Source organism: Emys orbicularis, chromosome 6, assembly GCF_028017835.1.
Source record: "Emys orbicularis isolate rEmyOrb1 chromosome 6, rEmyOrb1.hap1, whole genome shotgun sequence".
NCBI lineage: Eukaryota > Metazoa > Chordata > Testudines > Emydidae > Emys > Emys orbicularis.
Window position 1 is genome coordinate 40,624,206 of NC_088688.1, and position 14,753 is coordinate 40,638,958.

Genomic DNA, 14,753 nt, shown 5'->3' on the forward strand with positions numbered 1-14,753 from the left:
CAAGGGTGTTCAGATCTGTCTGAGTTGGCAGCAAAAGAAAAAATAGCTTATCAACATAGAGAAAAATTATATGAATTCAAAGAAATTTGAACCCTGTTTCTTGATACATTTGGATAAGGAATGCTGAGATAGCTCAAATAATGCCAGACTTCCATTCTAACTGTTCGTTCTGCTTTTTCCCCTCCCGCTTCCCTCCCCTAGGCTCCTCCTTCCCTTTTTTTTTTTTTTTTGGCCTACCTGTGTATGTCTTTTTTTATTATTGTTGTTGCTCCCAACCCAACATGTTATGTCTGTGTAATATTGTCTGGTTTTGTATTGTCCAGTCTTGCAGCTTTGACAAGTCGTAAAGATGCATGATTTTATTGGCGATCCTGTGAAATGTGTGGGTTTTGGTAACATATATAAGCTCTAAGACCTTTTTGTATTTTAGATTCTTGATTTCTTTATGAAAATTAATTTTTAAAAAAATCATTTAAGAGTGCATGAATTTAGCCACATAACTCACTAAGTTAAACAGGTTAATGCCTTTGAAGGCAGCACCGTCTAGCAAATAAAGCACTGGACTGGGTCAGGAGTCCTGGGTCCTATTCCTACCTCTCTCATGGACTTGCTGTGTAACTTTGGTCAAGTCACTTCATTTCTGTTTGATCAACCATATCTTTGTTTCTTTAGACTGCAAACTCTTTGGGGCAAATGTGTAGAACTATACCACAATGTAGAGCCTGCTCTCGGCTGGAATCTCTAGCTACTGCTCTGATATAAATAATAACCCTAAAGCAGTGAACTGAAATTTCTTTGCGAGCTGATTTAGTAAGAAACACAGGAACAAACATTGTATGCCTCTTATAAAGAACATCTCTAAAGACCTCAGGGAATACTGTCAAACCCAGGCCTCAGGCACGAGAGCATGTCTTAATGATAGTTTAGTGGGAAGCTAAGTAATGTGGAGATACTCAGGGCTAGCTTAGGAACTGCTCTGCAGCATTTACAAAATTCACATCAGCTTCCTGTAAACAAAAAAGGCTTCGTTTTACTAATCTCTCTGCATGTTTTATTGACCCTGCAAATGATGCTTTGTAATAATTTCTGCCAAGTGTGAGCAGATCTTGAGTTAGTCAATTAACCACTAGAAGGTGCTGTAGAAATAGTTTGCTTCTGAGACACTCCAGTCAGATCATTTGGAGTGATGGCTGTTTGTAAATAAATATTGACTGTATCCAAATCCACCAGTAATTAAACCAATCATTATCATTAAATTATAACACTTTGTCAAATGTCAGTGAATTCTGTCACAAATATTTGTTGTTTGCAATGTTGTTGCTCCCAGGATATTAGAGAGACAAGCTGCATGAGGTAATATCTTTTACTGGACCAACTTCTGTTAATGAGAGAGACAAGCTTTCGAGCTACACCGAGCTAGTCTTCAGGTCTGGGAAAGGTAGTCTGAGGCCAGTTCTACACTAGGAAATTGAATCGGTATAACTACGTCGCTCAGTGGTGTGAAAAATCCACACCCCTGAGCAACGCAGTTAAACCAACCTAGATTGACGGGAGAATTCTCCCATTGGCGTAGGTACTCCACCTCCTTGAGAGGCGGTAGCTACGCTGACAGAGAAGCCCTCTCATCTGCATAGATAGCCTCTTCAGTGAAGCGCTACAGTGGCACAGCTGCTTGCTGTACTGTCTTAAGGGTAGACCTGCCCAGAATGTCACAGCTAAATACAAGGTGGAACAGATTGCTTAGCATAAGGAGTTGAAACATGTTTCAAGAGATCATTTGTGGTGAAATGGGGAGTTAACACACCTGCAGTCATAGGACAAAGGAGGGTTAGTGGATTTATACAATCTGTTCTATCTTGTATTTAGCTGTAACACTGAGTGCCTTTCCCAGACCTGAAGATGAGCTCTGTGTAAGCTTAAAAGCTTGTCTCTTTCACCTACAGAAGTTGGTCCAATAAAAGATCTCACCCACATTGTCTCACAAATATTTGTTAGCATCCCAGAGTATGAACAGATACACTGAAATCCTGTAGGTTGTATCAACAGCAAATAATTTTTAAATTGATTTGGGACTATAATAGTGACTGATAAAATAAAATAGCTCTGCTGACTCACATTTTCATAGTAATAAGTCCAATGACAAGTAAGGATGCTAGGTGATTTTATTACATTTAAATACTAGTTGCACAGTGATGGGGTTACTTGGAAATCATGTTAATGAATGAAATAATTTTTAGTCTCTGCAATCTCAATTAGATCATTTTTAATCACCGAGCGTGAGAGTCATTATTTTACACTGGAGTTTCAGATTGGTGTGACATTTTATAAAATCAGCTACATTTATAACGAGAAATATTTGCCCTTTTTGTGGCAATTCATAGAAAGCAAACTCTCATTCTTTCATCACTTTGTCCATAGATGTTCACCGGAACATAGAACTGTGGTTGAACCACAGTTCTGCTAATAAAACGTTCTTCCCATGTATTTTATCTTAACCTTGTTCAGAATCAAATTGATCTAAATAAGTGAGGATCCTCTTGCACCAAGCAACTGTGAAAAAAGTGTTATAACTATTGAATTGACAGATTCTGAACTGTGGAAGTTCATAGATGGATCACCAAAGTTTAAATGCCCAAATACCTAATCTACACAGAAACCAATAATTCCATGGTACCATCTGCAGATCTTAATAGCCAGTTTGGTAACATTGTTACTTATATTAGTAAACTATTAGCTCCTGGACACATGGGATTAATGATAGGAATGTGTTTTACATCACAGAATGTTGTCATGCTTGTATACTGTGCATCACTGGAGCAAGCTAGCTCTTCTTATACAAGTGTTGGGTAAAGATGCATGCAGGAAATCAAAGAGGAAATGAGGCAGGAGTTTTGGAGGGCAAAACAGAGGGAAGGGTTTTTCTCCATAGTCTAATACACACTAGATTGAAAGCCACTGTGTCAAGGAGTTAAAAGCTCCCTTTTCAGTTGTCATACATTTATACTGAAACTAAACTAAAATGTCACTGTTAATGGTAGGAAAATATCATACGAGCTATTGGCCTGATCCATAGCCCATTGAAGTCAGTGGGCTGTGGATCAGACACAAACTGCAGCATGTTGACAGGTAAACATTCTGTGCATCTCTTCCATTATAGCATTCCACTTTATTTGTAAAGATTGTAAAGGTTAGGTAACATGTAAACTTAGAGTTAGTGGGACCCCCTGGACAAAAGAACACATCATACCGCATGCACTACAGTGCAAGAGGTTGAGTAAAGGGGCTGTGGCCATCCTAACTCAGACATTATGTGCCTTCACGGGTTTTCTTTCATGAAGTGCTTTGTCTTTAATAGTTACTGCAGTTAATACTGGTCAGACTGGGCATGGGACTTGTACATTGGATTTGTCCAACTTTTCAAAAAAAAAAAAAAAAAAAGTATAATCATGCAGGGTTAAACTCTGCCCTCAGATACTCACACACAGCTCCCCCTTGATTTCAGTGGGAATTCTGTATGAGTATCAGAGGTTAATATTTGGCCTGTTTCAAGGTGCACTATGCTGTCTTGCAAAATACATATACATACAAAAGGGTCCAATTCAAGTTGGGAGTCGAAGGGGAGTCTTTCATTTTTGTTTTTTCCCCCTCCAAAGTGAAATTTTATTCAATTTGCAATTTCTTAAAATGAAATGGGAATATTTTACAGCTTGTCATTATTTTAAAATGTATCCTTAACAAAAGTCTATTGACATGACCTAAGGAAAGAGTGAATTAGATTCACAGAGTTACCTCTCTAATTAAGATTGCAGTGTGCCCCAGTGGAATAGTACAGGCGAAGCAAGGGTAGAATCAGCACTCCATGTCTGTACTACAGACTTCTGCCAGCTATATTGGTAAGGGGTCTGAAGAGGTGTAGATAGGGTCTTATGATACTAGTCTGCTAGCCACTTCAAGAAATACCATAGAATAGATATTTGGATTAAAAAGGAAAGAATTGAGCCTAGTGCAAGAATTGCGTGCATGCATCATGGAGCAAATACACCACAAAGCTAAAGTGATGTAAATTCAGAGTGATCTAGTTACTGTATTGTATGTGCATCACAATAATAAAAATTCTAAATTACAGGTAAGTGTGTACCATGCACAGTACAAGAGCCTTACACATTGAACAATCCTGGCATAATTGTTTTTCCATCATGCATTTTGTATTAATAACAAATATCTTAAAATAGTACATGAAAGCCTTTGATAGCTTATAATTTAGATTAAAAAAACCTCACTGAAATCATGGTGTCTTTTTCTGTGTAAACTGTATTTCACTTCAAGTTTTAGGAGCATTGGAAGGATAGATTACTTAACTGATGTGCTATGATCTCATTACCATTACCCTATTTCAGTGGTTTTCAACCTGTGGTCCACGGACCCCGAGGAGTCCGCAGACTATGTCTAAGATTTCTAAATGGGTCCGCACCTCTATTTGAAAATTTTTAGTGGTCCGCAAATGAAAAAAGGTTGAAAACCACTGCTCTATTTGAAAACTGGTATGAGAAAGAAGGACAAACTGTGAGAGAAAAGAGAAGTGCAATACATGTGAGGAGAAATAAGCACTTTAATATACTGAACTCTCCTTGGGAAAGAAGAGAGAACGGGTCAAAGGCAAGTTTGGAAGGGGAGCATATGATCCCCACTCTAGCCCTATGGAAATTCCTTGGAAAACAACCGTTTTTACTGTTTTTTCCTAATTATTGTTTCCATTGAGACACCCACTCATTCTTCAGAGATCCAGGGGCATCCACAGCCAAGGGAGTCCCTGGCATTGCATCATAGGGTCATGGTACTAGGGAACAGGAGTTTGGAAGGAGTGGTAGGCCAGCACAGAGCCTCCACCATATTCCAAGGCTATGCTGGATTTGGGGGTAGACCCCAGGGCCTAACTCACAGGTTTAAGCCTATGACCAAGACGTTCCTCAGAGGCTTTATTATTAACAGACTCCCAGTTATTTTTCAAGTGATTCAGCAGGCACCCTGAATTTCAAGGAGGTCTTCATGAATCAGTTACGATCCAACAATATTGCTAGTGAACAGATCCTTCCAGCCAAAGAGAGCTTGGTACGTACCATTCATACTGCCAAAACTCTACAAGACTGCCTTCGTGCTGACAAAAAAAAAACATTACAGGCACTGCACGTCTGTCCTTTGGAAGAGGAAATAATAATCCCTGTTTTAAAACCATAGCACTTTAAAGTAATGGTAAAATTAATCAGCACCAAATTATAACACCACTTTGTATTTCTATAGCACCAGTGACAAGTTGGATCGCTTTCAAGAGCAATCCTATTTCATAGAAAGGTGATAAGTGTGTGGCATGAAAGCTGTGTATTGTGTAATGGGCTGGTATAACTCACTGCTCTTTCCAGTACAGCAAGTAAAATAGCCAAGAGGACGAGACAGATAAGCAATTAAGGTTTCACACTGAGGTCTTTGAAAGACAATGACAAATGATCTGGAAAAATGGGTAAACAACGAGATGGCAAAGTTTGCCGATGATATAAAATTACTCAAGACAGTTAAGTCCAAAGCAGACTGTGTAGTGTTACAACAGGATCTCACAAAACTGGGTAACAAAATGGCAGAGGAAATTCAAGACTGATCAATGCAAAGTAATGCATATTGGGTAACTATACATACAAATAATGGGGTCTAAATTAACTGTTACCACTCAAGAAAGATCTTGGAGGCATTGTAGACAGTTCTCTGAAAACATCCGCTCAATGTGCAGCGGCAGTAAAAAAAAAAAAAAAAAAAACTAATAATGTTAGGAACCAATAGGAAAAGGATAGATAAGTAAATATCATAATGCCACTATATAAATCCATGGTATGCCCACACCTTGAATACTGCGTGCAGTTCTGGCCACCCCATCTCAAAAAAGATACATTAGAAATGGAAAAGGTACAGAGAAGGGCAACAAAAATGATTTAGGGTATGGAAGTTTCCATATGAGGAGAGATTAAAAAGACTGGGACTTTTCAGCTTGGAAAGAAACAACTAAGGAGGTATATGAGAGAGGTCTATAAAATCATGACTGGTGTGGAAAAAGTGAATAAGAAAGTCTTATTTACCCCTTCATTAACACAAGAACCATGGGTCACCCAATGAAATTAATAGGCAGCAGGTTTAAAAACAAACCAAAGGAAGTACTTCACACAGCCAACCTGTGGGGCTTGTTGCCAGGGATGTTGTGAAAGATAAAACTAGAACAGGGTTTAAAAAACGAATTAAAAAAATTCATGGAGGATAGGTCCATCAACGGCTATTAGCCAAGATGGTCAGGGATGCAACCCCATGCTCTGGGTGTCCTAAAGCCTCTGACTGCCAGAAGCTGGGAGTGGATGACAAGAGATGGATCACTTGATAACTGCCCTGTTCTTGTCATTCCCTCTGAAGCACCTTGCATTGGCCACTGTCAAAGACAGGATACTGGGCTAGATGGACCATTGGTCTGACCCAGTGTGGCCGTTCTTATGTTCTAACTGTGATGTATAATTGGAAGGAGGTGATACTAAAGCTAAAGCACAGAAGGAGATCACTCAGGAGGAGGGTTTGATTGACTCTTTGTTAAGCGGCGGGTGAGGAGGGGAGACAGAGATGGAGCAGCACTTTAGTCTGGAGTTCAAAAGGAGACTCCATGAGAGATGAGAAGTGGAGCTGTTCCCTGTGGTCAAGGATACCTGAGGTGAGTGAGAGGTTTAAAAAAAATATATATATATGGAAGTTTGATTCCCAGGATCTCTAGCAGACTGCCAGGCTGAGAACATGCAAACAGCTCTGATGACCTGAGAGGCTGGATGATGGAAATAAACAAGCAGTTTCTTCTATACTGTAATTACACAGATCAGGTTTAGCTAGGTGATTTCTGGCCAAGTTTAAAGATTAGATAGGCATTCAGACCACAGATTTTGTTTTTAATATTAATTTCTCTCTATTTGTAATAAACCTTGCTTAATAAGAGCTTTTTGGTCATAGATTGTTTGGGCAAATTCATGAGGTCCATCCAGAAAGGTAAACAAACTTGAACCTCTAAGGAAGGTATCTGGAACCCAACTCTGAAATTTCTCAGTTCAGATGGCACACACAAAAGAAATCCATCCCATCAGATGCCTAGTGCCAGGGCTACACTGGTTACCACAGAGTAGAGTGACCAGATAGTAAGTGTGAAAAATCAGGACAGGGGGGTGGGGGGGGCGGGAAATAGGCACCTATATAAAACAAAGCCCCAAATATCGGGACTGTCCCTATAAAATTGGGACATCTAGTCACCCTACCACAGAGGAATCGCCCAAGGGCCATGGACTAGAACCTTGTCAGGGCACCAGCTAATCCCATCAACCCTAATTCCTTTGCAGTCACCATCACCATGGTCCAGGCCCAACATCTCCTTCTCTCCCACACAAATGCCCTTAGGACCTGGCTATCAGCCCTCAACCACTCAGCTCTAACACTCCTTTTATTTCCTTGTAGTAAGTATGAATCACAAACTTGGTGCAGATTTGGAATCTGCTGCATTTTGGGTTGTGAATGTTGGCAGGTGTGTAGTGCTATTAAAACTTGTCAAGTACAGAACTTCACATTTTGTCCTACTTTTTCAGCACAGCATTCTACTACTAACTAGGATACGTGCATTGTGCTGTCCATTGATGTGAGAGTTTTTGAAGTCATTTTCAGTAGATGCACTACAGTTCACTGGTTTTTGTTCCATGTTGCCCTTTGGCCCCTGACACAGATTTTATACAATTAAGCAAAATGTTTAGCTCCACACTCCTCTCTTTGACCTCACTCCTGCTGTTGCTGCTTGGCATAAGTAATGCAGTGGCCAAGCAGCAGAGCTCTCATTAGCAGATGGACAAGTTGCCATCCATTCCCTGTCCTGCTCGCTTTTCACGTGGAGTTTGGGTTCATAACTCTCTGCACTGGTGCTGTGCATGATCAGGTCCAAAACACCACATTTCAGTCTTTGTATAAGCTGTGTTTAAATAACAGGGATATGTTTTGTTTTGTCTTAACATTTTAAAGGAAAAGAGCCGTGTGCAACACCCAAGATCCTAGACAATAAAATGGAGGAGAGTTCAGAAGTACCTATTTTAGAAGACACATCATCTTCACCAATAGATATTCAACAGCATTCATGGCAGGTTTCAACCTATATTGAAAACACTGAAAGGTATGTGTAGCCTTTATTCCTAAATACTGGAATTTAGGCCTAATGCTTTATTCAGCCTTTTCCACATAGGCAATCAACATTGTTACTTGTATCAGTACATTAAAAAGGCATTTTAACATTTCTTCAGAACAATGTACATGACAGTAACTTCTAAATCAGTGGGTACAGTGGTGGGCCAGGAATGAAATATTTGATTTAGCTGAGTACCACTGGATGCCACTGTCAAAGCACGAAGAAACTACAGAGATAAATGGTCCTATTTGCAGAACAGAGATAATAAGACTGATTTTCATTCTAATTTTAATCAGGCCTCTGCTTTTGTATTCCAAATTACCTGGTCTCCATTTTTGCACTTGCAAGTCAGGTATTTAGACATCCAATTGACATCAGTTGTGCCTGCCAATAATTCTGAATGTGTGGAAATAAACAAGTATATACCAAACTGAACTCCTTTAATCCTCTGGCTATGCAGGTGCAAGTTGAAGCTTTTATGGCCCTTTAAAAAAAAATAAGTAAGAGATAAACCTGGTGGCCATTTCCGTTCTTACTAAAACTGATCTATTATCTAAGGCTTTGTGTGAGTTACCACTGAGAGCCTGAGGGCTACCATATTTCCTTGTATATAACCAAATTCTGTTCTATTAAAAGAGGAGCTGAATAAAACTGAACAATAGGAAAGACAGTTGCACTGCTCTGTTTAGGAACCATATTGTAGTATCAGGGGTATCCAAATGAATGAGGCAAGATCACACTGTCTTTCAAACCAAAAACCCTTTAGTGCAGCCTGAGCCCTCACACGGTTTCTCTTTCACTTTACAAACCATGAGCCACTTTCAAAACACACACCTGTAACCTTGCTATGGGAGAGAGGAAACCTATTATAATATCAGTGGGGATTATTTAGTCTGTTTTCTCCCCTTTAACATTTTGGGCAAATCCCATGCACTTGAGAGGGGTCAGGTTGACAGGCTGAATGAAATGTTCTCTTCATCCACAAAATGGGAACTGATACAGTACGCGTGGTCCCTACAGTCATTTATTTATTACTTTTTAAACACTGCCTTTGTGCTTGGTACTGTCCAAGATACAAAACACAGTCACTGTCCCAAAGAACTTACAGTCTAAGTGTTCGCCATCTAGGGGCAAAAGGGTAGTGCAGCCAACACTGGTGCTGATAAATGCCAGTTGTGCTACGTATGGTGCATCTCTCCACTAGGAATTGGACTGAGCCCACCAACTCATTTTACAAAGACCATTCAACATCCAGGAAGTGGTAATTATGTCACCATCCTAGGATAAATTTGAACCAGAAAGCTGCCAGTTACAATCAACTCAACCCTCCAGTTCCTCATTAAATCTAAGGGCATATTCCTCTTGTAACAAAAATAAAGAATTAGACTGGCTTTTATATTGGAGCCAACTACTTGTCCATTAGATAGATCCAAAAGAGCTTGTTCGTCCCACTTTGAGTTTATTATCTTTCGTTATTTCAGTGTATTGTACTATTCCTACAACCCCCAAAAGCAGAAAATAGGTTATTTAAAGTCTCCTTTCTATCTATTTTACTTTTAATTTCCACAGAGACATGAGAGAAATGAAAAACCTTTTAAGCAAACTCAGGGAGACTATGCCTTTACCATTGAAAAATCAAGGTGAGTCTTGCTTTTTCTGTATCTAATGTAAATTAAGGCATTCAAGTGTTTTGGCTCAGTTTATATCAGAAAAATCTACATTTTTTCTATATATTATTAAAAAAATATTCTGGGTAAGTCCTGGCCCCACTGATGTCAATGACAGAACTCCCAATGACATCCATAGGACGAGGATTTCACTCAATAGGGTTAGTCCAGCATCCTCTAACGCTAGTATATTTTGGGAATTAAAAGCTAAGTTATGTCTCTGCTGAGCAGAGCTGTACTGGAGGAAGGGAAGTGGCATAATAAAATTTTATTATAAAATTTGCAAATGACAAGAAGCTCAGAGGGGTTGCAAGCGCTTAGGAGGGAAGGATTAGAATTCAAAATGACTGACAAATTGGAGAACTGGTCTAAATTCAACAAGATGAAATTCAGTATAGACAAGTACAAAGTTCTTCACTTAGGAAGGAAAATGCACAGCTACAAAAATGGGGAGTAAATGGCTATTGGTAGTACTTCTGAAAAAGGATCTGGGGTAATAATGGATCACAAATTGAATACTGGTCAACAATGTGATGCAGCTATGAAAAAGTTTAATAGCATTCTAGGTGTATTAACAGGAGTGTTGTTTGTAAGACATGGGAGGTAATTGACCTGCTCTACTCAGCACTGGTGAGGCCTCAGCTGGAGTTCTGTGTCCAATTCTGGGAGCCACACTTCAGGAAAGATTAAGATAAACCGGAGAGAGTCCAAAAGGAGAGCAACAAAAATGAAAAAAGGTTTATAAAACCTGACCTGTGGGGAAAGGTTAAAAAAACTGGGCATGATTAGTTTTGAGAAAAAAAAGACTGTGGGGGGGACCTGATAACAGTCTTTAAATATGTTAAGGGCTGCTATAAAGAGGACTGTGCTCATTTGTGCCATGTCCACTGAAGACAGAACAAGAAGTAATGGACTTAATCTGTAGCAAAGGAGATTTAGGTTAGATATTAGGAAGAACTTTATAACAGTAAGGGTAGTTGAGCTTTGGAATAGGCTTCCAACGGAGGTTGTGGAATCCCCATCTTTGGAGGTTTTTAAAAATGGGCTGGACAAATACCTGTCAGGGGATGGTCTCTAGACTCTCTCCAATTTGTCCTAAAAAATTAAAAGCTAGGCGTATTCTTTATCATATATTATATTAGTATTTCTATAATGCTGTCAGTGTACCTGGCAGCATACAACAAATAAAGTATGCTAAGCATAACAGGTCCTTGTCCCAAGGAGCTAACAGTCTAAAGGACAGCAGTTGTGAGAGAAACACAGAATGGGGAGAATACATTGCACTCCTGAAGTTTCATGGAATGGAGGGGATTGCAAAGGGTTTGGAAGGAGGGGAGGAAGAAATCTCTTTGTGCATTATATAGAAGGTCATTCCAGGTAAACAGGACAGATGGTAAAAAGGTACAAAGTCTGGAATGGGGCACAAAGAGAAAGAAGAAGGGGAACATAGCAAAGGAAAGACCTAGGCTGCGGAAGAGGAGAAACTTGAACTCAGTGCAGAATAGAGGAAGACAGTTCAGAGTTCCAGGGGGTGAATCCTTCCTCTGCATTCTGGCCCTTTTATATTGCTCTGGTAATCCTTCTGACAGGTGGAGTCGGGAGCAACAAGGGCCAGGTTCAATGTCTAGGGATTTCTCTTACCACCACAAAATAAAAGCGGCTCAAGTCCCCACCTAGTAATCTGGGAAAACTAAACACCACCACCTCAAAGGCAGTCCTTCCCCACGCGCAAGCACTGAGTCTGTGTAAAACAAAATAAAACTTTTATTAAAAGGGACCCAACGTTAATTTGGGAAAACATCAGAACCACAAATCAAAAGCATGCGACCATAGGCAAACATCCACCCCACAGTGTGTTGGGCAGTGTCCTTGGCCTCAGTTTCTCACTTTGCGGTGTGAAAATCCAACAAACAAATGTCCCTTAACACACCACTCCCCTCACCTGCCACTGTACCCTACTCACCGTTGGCTGTCCTTGGTTAGCGAAGACCCAGAGTTCTGAGGTACGTTCACATGGTTCATCTCCCACCCCTGGGGGCAGGAGACACTGAGCAATGTCTCTGCTGCTGCTTGCAACTGGCTCATAGCTGTCGCTCTCTCTGCCACTGCCACTGGCCACTGCTGCTGCACCCACAACGTCACGTTCTGAGGTTCTGCCACTTAACCCATCTCTTAATGATTTCAGCAGGTAATGGGGAACCTCACAGCCAATTCAGTCTCTGTATTGTCTTTCCCTGTCCACAACAATGTCTAGGGCTTAGCTGTTCAGCAACATCATCATCTCTAGGAATTACCAGCCAGAAACAAGGACTCTTAATTGAGATCAATCAGCTCTATCGTTAAATGCTAGATTCTTGGCAGCATCCACACCACCACATAGAAACACCTATCTCCACTCTCTCATCTTCATGGGGATGTGGCATCCCTATCCCATGCTTAGCAAGTGAGGTTCAGTTTAGGGTGACCCCCTCAATCAGGGGGGTCACATGGTAAGCACAGTTCTGCTGCCTTTTACTCATACAATAAGGTTAACACTTCATCTTCATTACCCCTGCATTCAAATCCTCGAGTGATTTGTAACCCCAAACCAACCCAAATTGATCATTTTGGCAAAGCAGCTCCATCTGCTGCACACGTAGGCAGATTAGGCATGTCTGCAAATACGGTCTGCTCCTGAAGTCGTTTCCCCCAGCTCATCACAGGGGAGAGCTCATTCAGATTCTCCTTACACTCTGCATAGATGGCCTGAAGATCTTTGGTAAATGCCCCAGAGACTTTTAGGGCTGTGCATCAGGCAGACATACTTTTAAGTAGCCCAGAGGCTGCTCTAAACTATGCTGGGGGCCAGCTCCAAGATCAAGGAGGTACAAATGGCTCTTTTGCTGCTCCCACAAATATACACCATCTATGTTCAGAGCTTACTGCCCACTTCTGGGAACTGAGGTCTCAAGAGGGGACGATAGTACTGATATAGGACTTTACATCTTCAAAGTATTCTAAGATCTTTAATTAAAACTGCATTTTGAATTCATCAAAGAGGAAAAATAAGGGAGAGAAGAAGACCCAAAAGGAGGAGATTTAGTTAATTACCAGGGTATGAGCTAATAACTTTAATGATTAGATGTGAAATTAAGAGCATGGTTGTAAAAAAAAGTTGTGAGATGATTTGATAGTGTTGAATGAATGAATCCTTACAGGACCTGAGCCTGCTCTCAGTGAAATCAATGAGAGTTTTGCCGCTGAATTCACTGAAATCAGAGTGGGCTCACAATCACTAGTCTTTTCAAGCTTAGTATAAGGCTACTAAACTTGCAGCTTTGCTTGCAGACTCATTGAAGAAGTGTTCAGATACCCAAATTTACTGTGCATGTGCAGTGGGTGAAATTTAAGAAGAAAGAGAATGTATTCTCTCAAAGGAATCATACATGCAAGACAAAGTCCATTTCTTACCCTTGTTATTACAGCTGCATATGCAGCACTCTCCCTGCAACTGGCATGTGTAATATGATCATTGTCTTCTGAGGTGGATATCAGTGCTGCCCTTTGGATCACCTACCAGGCGATCCAGAAATATTTTGGACAGCAGCCTATCCCCTTCCCTGCCAGGACACCTCCATTATGCACTCAGGCCCCCAAAGGGGCTTAGGCACTGCAACACCTAGCCTAACTTTTAGGTGCCTTGCCACCCAGGAGAATCCACAATCCCCGAGGTAGGCAACCAGGCTCCCTATGCAATGCCTGGGGAGAGTTAGACACCTAAGAGAGGGGGCCACAAAAGCCAGCATGCTAGGTGGGGAGCCACCTAAGCTAGCCAATTGAAGATGCCAAAGAAGAGCTGTGTCTTAAGCTTCACCCCATTCAGTGAGGTAGACCCCTAAGTATGTGATGGAGGGAGGCACCTATCTCCACTTGGGATTCAAAGCTGTGAAACTTCTCCTGGAGACAGGTGCCTAAGGAGTTTCTTGCAAGAATCCTCTCGTATGCAGACATCAGAGCTCGATGTCCAGGTACGGTAACCAGGGGATAGACTCTGTATCCAGGGAGGTGAGGCATGGTAAGCAGCCCTCCAGATGTCGAGATGGGCACTCTTTCAATAGATGAGTTATTGTCTGCAACACTGCCCAACAGGGGCGGCTTTAGGCCGATTCAGCTGATTCGGCTGAATTGGGCCCCGCGCTAAGAGGGCCCCGCGCCGCAGCTCTCCACCCCGCCCTCAGCTCACTTCCCCCTCCTCCCCTCCCCTGAACCCTCCGCCCCTTGCTCCTCCCCCTCCCCTGCTTCCCGCGAATCAGAGGTTCGTGGGAAGTCTGAAAAGAAGCAGGGGTGGGCAGGCAGCACCAGGTAAGCTGGGGTGGCAGGGGGCACGAGAAGGGCTCCAGGGAGGCGCGGCCCAGTCCGGCCCCGGTTCCGGCCGAGCACGCAGGCCCCAGCGGCTCTGGCCCGGCTTGGCTCCAGCCCGGCCCCCGCGGCGCGGCGCTGCTCGGGTCCGGCCTGGTCCCCGCGGCTCGGGTCCGGCCCGGCTCGGGTCCCGCGGCTCGGGTCCGGCACGGCTCCGGTCCAGCGCGGCCCCCGCGGTGCAGCGCAGCTCCGGCCCGGCCCGGCCCCCGCAGCGCGGCTCCGGCCCGGCCCCTGCGGCACAGCTCAGGTCCGGCCCGGCTTGGGTCCCGCGGCGCGGCTCGGGTCCGGCGCGGCTCCGGTGCGGCCCCCGCGGCGCGGCCCCAGCCCGGCCCGGCCCCCGCAGCGCAGCGCCGGCCCAGCTCGGGTCCCGCGGCGCGGCTCGGGTCCGGCGCAGCTCCGGCGGCGTGGCTCCGGCCCGGCCCCCGCGGCGCGGCTCCGGCCCAGCCCGGCCTGGC

The 14,753-nt window shown here is 42.8% G+C and overlaps 1 protein-coding gene across 1 annotated transcript in view; it reads left to right on the plus strand.

Annotated features, from left to right (window-relative positions):
* Nucleotides 1-14,753, plus strand: part of RGS7BP (regulator of G protein signaling 7 binding protein) — a 75,264-nt gene that overhangs the window by 57,091 nt on the left and 3,420 nt on the right. Inside the window, exons 4-5 of the mRNA XM_065406797.1 lie at nt 8,074-8,221; nt 9,803-9,873. Of these exons, the coding sequence (XP_065262869.1) occupies nt 8,074-8,221; nt 9,803-9,873 (219 nt within the window). The remainder of the gene's footprint in view (nt 1-8,073; nt 8,222-9,802; nt 9,874-14,753) is intronic.